Source organism: Penaeus monodon, chromosome 40, assembly GCF_015228065.2.
Source record: "Penaeus monodon isolate SGIC_2016 chromosome 40, NSTDA_Pmon_1, whole genome shotgun sequence".
Taxonomy (NCBI): Eukaryota; Metazoa; Arthropoda; class Malacostraca; order Decapoda; family Penaeidae; genus Penaeus; species Penaeus monodon.
This window is the reverse complement of record NC_051425.1, coordinates 26,030,511-26,035,510: the sequence shown is the minus strand read 5'-3', so window position 1 is coordinate 26,035,510 and position 5,000 is coordinate 26,030,511. Positions and strand designations below refer to the sequence as shown.

Here is a 5,000-nt window from a genome sequence, read left to right as displayed (position 1 = left end):
CAACACAGTAATTAGAGGGAATGCAGTACACAAAGTGTAAATGGATACCCTGGCAGAGAAAGTACACATCATATTACCCAGGTGAGAATTAACGTAGGGGTACCCAGCTGGAAAATCAATACAATACCTAACACGAGGGACCTACACAGTAACCCAGGGGAAAGAAATGTCACCGTAGGGGATACGTTGGGAGTTTAAATAATAGTGGATCTGTGGCATACTGAAGAAGCATTTCATATTTTCAACATCGTCTTCATTAAACTATAGAACAACCATTGGAAAATCTGTAGCATAAGTACAGCCATAACAGACCATAAACATGTATATATATATATGCATATATGTATAATAAAAAATATAGCTGATCAGATTATTAAATTGTGCACGTTATATACAAACATTAATCTAAACGGAAACAAAATAACACTTTTTATCACATTACATAGCAAGACTTAGTAAAATATTCAGTCATACAGTAGCTCAAGCCTGCACCAGGATCACATTTAGGATTGATCCAGCCTAGCTAATATTACTAAGAACATCTCCCTAAACAGGAATGAGATAATGTCTTTTACTCTTTACTTAAATCGAAAATACCAATAACAAGACTATTTTTGCAACAGTACCCTGGGCAGAGGAGAAGTAATGCGGGGAGAGAGAAAATGTGACATTCTGAGCAAGATGACGACACCTTAGGTTGAGAAGTAGCAACACTCTAGGAGGTCAGATACTACCGATACCCTGACTGGACAGACACTACAAACTTCCTGGGTGGATTCAGCATATTGACAGAAAGCCTTACGACCTCCTAAGTTCTTTATTACTTTTTTTTGATTTATCACACTTACGGTATACGTTTGAATGTAAAACAACAGTTAGTATCCAGACATGCAAGACATGGCGATTTTATTCTTGCAACAGTTATGGTAATTTTGATCACACTGAAAGGGAAAAAGACTAAATAACAATTAACGGAAAAACTCTTGAGTGTATCCAGAAGCTTGTCAGTTCATTCCTCTTTATCTCTTTTCCATTAAACGAACCAAGGTAAAAATGTTCCCAGAAAATTCAAATCCTGTTGAGTCGGTAAAAAAAAAAGTGAACCTGAATTTTCCCCATGAGCACTTGGCGAATAAAATCCATTAGTGTTTAATGAAAAAAAGATCATTGCCATCAGAAAAAACCGGACGAGAGTTAGATCATATATACGCTTTTACCATATGAACGACTATAGAGCAAATGTACCCCAAAGACTATCACATGGAAAGACAAATAATGCATACTGTAACTGTTATAGTTCACAGCAGTGATTCTCAGTAATCCCAGTAATAATTTTTCATATTCCAAGGAACCCCAATATATAGTGTATATAATATAATGTATATTGTAAATTGTACTGACTGACACGTACTAGTTTGTTAGTGTCTGTGACGTGTTATTGAGTTTTTAATTATGAATTAAGATCAATGCCCTTTTGTAATAGCACATAATTGCTTTACGGTTTCTCGCGGTGATGGTCGGCGGAACCCTGGTTGGGAATCTCTGGTTTACAGCATATTTATCTAAAGCAAACAAATAAAAAAAGAGAGAAAAAACTACATATATATATATATAATATATATATATATATAATATATATATATATATATATAGTATATATTATATATATATATAATATAATATATATATAATAAATAATATATATATATAATATATATATATATATATATATATATATAAATATATTTATATATATATATTATATATATAATATAAAATATATATATATATATGTATATATGTATTATATATATATATATAATATATATATATTATATGTATAACATACATATAATATATATATAAATCACTACATATCATATAATCACATACATAAAACAATCAATAATACACATAATATATACATCATATATATATAATATGATATATATATATGATATATATATTATCATATATATTATAATATATATATTATTTATATATATATATATATTATATATAATATATATATAAGATATATTATATATATATATATATGATACTATACATTATATATTATTATAATATATATACATATATAATTTATATGTACACACATACTATAATACATACACACACACACACACACACACACACACACACAATAACACACACACACACACACACACAAAATAATATAACACAACACACACACCACACACACACATATATATTATAATATATATATAATAAAATAATAATAATTATATATTATTATTATAATATATATTTTATATTTAATTTATATATATTATAAATAATATTTAATATATTTATATATATTTATTATAATATTAATATATTAATATATAAGATAATTTAAACACTAATGTTACATTTCATATTCTTAAACTTTATTTATAAGAAAAAGTCTTTAAAGTTAATGCCTTTTAAGATACCGTTTTACTCTTCGCAATATAATAAAAATGTAAAGTGTATTTAGATACAAACGATAATGTAAATGACTAAGAAAAGAAAAACAATGTGACAGTCCTTGGTATGCAAATGCTAAGACGACTACCAATTACTACCGCGAACATAGAAAAGGGAAGTATTCTACGAAGGATAAAGTCATTAAAAATATATTGGATATCAGCAAATTTCATTCTGATAAAACTGGTTCATACCGTAATTTGTACACCTTGAGTACAGCAACATCTAGCACAACTAACACTCGAGTAACCAGTGCCTATACTGATGAATCTACCGTTTATATACTTCTGTAAATACACTACAATGAGATCTTACACTGAATATTGTGAGCGTTAGCAGGAGGTCTCCATAACAGAATGACTGGGGGAAGGCGGGCCTGAGCCTTCACGAGAGGTGGGGCTCGTTTTTGATTGCTGGGGAACAGGGGGGGTTGTAGCTCTGGGTGAGCCCGACTCTTTTGATTTCAGAGGGCTGGTTGGCGCTGGGGATTTGGGTGAACTCGTCTCGTCTTGGTGTACTCGCCTGCATGGTTTGGGAGAGGCTGGGGGCGCTAGGGGCTGGGTCGACAGGGAGTCGTCACGAGTTAAAACGTGTGGACTAGCTGCTGGCTTAGTCTGGGTGAAAAATTTATCTTCGCGGTTTATGAAAGGTGATTTAGGGGAACATGGAGGAATCGGGGGCAAAGATTTGTATGAATCCTGACGCTGAAAACGACGGGGTTTCGGCTGAGGAGAGCTTGGTGGGGGCATGGGCTGGGGTGAAAGGGAATCTTCACGACTGAGGATATGACCCTCAGGCGAACTTGGGATGTCTGAGGAATGAGGGAAAAGTGTATCCTGATTTATATAAGGTCCGGGCGAACTCGGAATCGGTGTCTGGAAAGCAAGCGAATCTTTGTTTATGAAGGGGGACTTAGGAGATGCAGGAGGCAACTGGGACTGGAATGAGCTCGAGTCCTGACGCTGAAGTCGTCTAGGTTTAGGCCGTGGGGAGCTAGGTGGTGCTGGAGGCTGCGGAGAGCTTGAGTCCTGACGTGTCATCGGCTGTGGAGAGCTAGGAGGTTTAGTTGACTGAGTTGGTAATGAATTATCCTGATTTATGTAGGGAGATGCTGGGGAACTTCGTACAAGTTTTGGCTGTTCTAAGCTTGGAGCTTGACGCATGATGCAGGGAGATGTAGCTGAAGCAGGAAGGATTTCAGTTTGTCTGGGAAGTAGATCATGGCGGTCTTTGAATGGAGATGGTGGTGAACTGGGGGCAATGGGTGCTTCAAGAGATTCTTGTCGATCCATGAATGGAGCTGGTGGAGAAGTGGACATTATCTGGCATTGAAGTGTTAGTGAATCTTGATGAATCATTGGAGATTTTGGTGGGTAAGAGGAAGGAACTTCTGGCTGGAGTATAAGTGAATCTCGTCGACTTACATAGGCTATATCAGGAGAAGCAGTAGAACTTGGGCCACTAATAAGGGCTCCTGGTGGGGAAGTAGGTAACATCCGAGAATTAATTGAATCTGGGCGACCTGCAAGACTCGCTGATGGAGAAGTAAAAGGCATTTCTGATTGAAGCGATTCACGACGACTTGAATAAACTGTTGATGAAGAAGTGGGAGGCATCTGTGACTGAAGTGAGTCACGTCGACTTGTAAAAACTGCTGATGGGGAACCAGGAGGGATTTGAGACAGAGGTGAATCACGGCGAGTTACAAAAGTTGCTGATGGAGAAGCAGGGGGTATCTGTGACTGAAGTGAGTCCCATCGGTTTGCAAAAGCTGATGGAGAACCAGGAGGGATCTGGGACATTGGTAAATCGCGACGCTTTCCAAAGTTGCTGATGGAGACATGGGAAGCACCTGTGATTGGAGTGAATCACGTCGACTCGCAAAAGCTGATGACGGGGAACCAGGAGGTATTTGGGATAAGGTGATTCACGGCGACAGACAAATGTTGCAGGTGGAGAAGGAGGGATATGGACTGTTGAGTGATTCTACGCGATCAAATGCAAAGGGCACAGGAGAAGAAGGAGACATTCAACTGGAGTGTCTGTGAATCTCGACGATCTCTGTAAAGGAGACACTGGGGACATTATGTTGCGTGGAATCTGACGATCTCTATAAGGCGATACTGGGACATTTGTGGCTGATCTCGACGATTTTTAAGGATACTAGGGAAGCAGGGGAATTTGCGCAAGGAATTTCTGTGAATCTTGACGATGGAGGCGTCTTGTTTTTGGTAACGGTGAACTTGGAGGTGCTGGGGACTGGCGAGAACATGAGTTTCCGCTCATTGTGGACCTTTAGAATGGGGTGAGCTGAGAGAGCCGGAGGTGTGCTTAGGATGATCCTGCTGAAGACGGGCAGCTGGAGATTTCGGACGAGTAGGGATGATAGCAATTTGGGAGAGCCTGACTGCTCAGCATGTAGTCGTTGGATTTTGCATGTGGGAAACGGGGATGCAGGACTTACGACGAGAAACATAGTCCTCTCGCAGAAACGAGTGTTGTGCTGG

General features: G+C 37.5%; 1 protein-coding gene across 1 annotated transcript; it reads right to left on the bottom strand.

Annotated features, from left to right (window-relative positions):
- Positions 1 to 2,825: 2,825 nt before the first annotated feature.
- Positions 2,826 to 4,295, bottom strand: LOC119598057 (vegetative cell wall protein gp1-like). Its single transcript, XM_037947694.1, has one exon. It carries the CDS (start codon positions 4,293 to 4,295, stop codon positions 2,826 to 2,828), a length of 1,470 nt encoding a protein of 489 aa, XP_037803622.1.
- Between the last annotated feature and the right edge of the window lie 705 nt (positions 4,296 to 5,000).

What these genes read in the sequence shown, in the direction of transcription:
- LOC119598057 (XM_037947694.1), bottom strand. Translation starts at nt 4,295, where the DNA reads ATGTCCCAGATCCCTCCTGGTTCTCCATCAGCTTTTGCAAACCGATGG.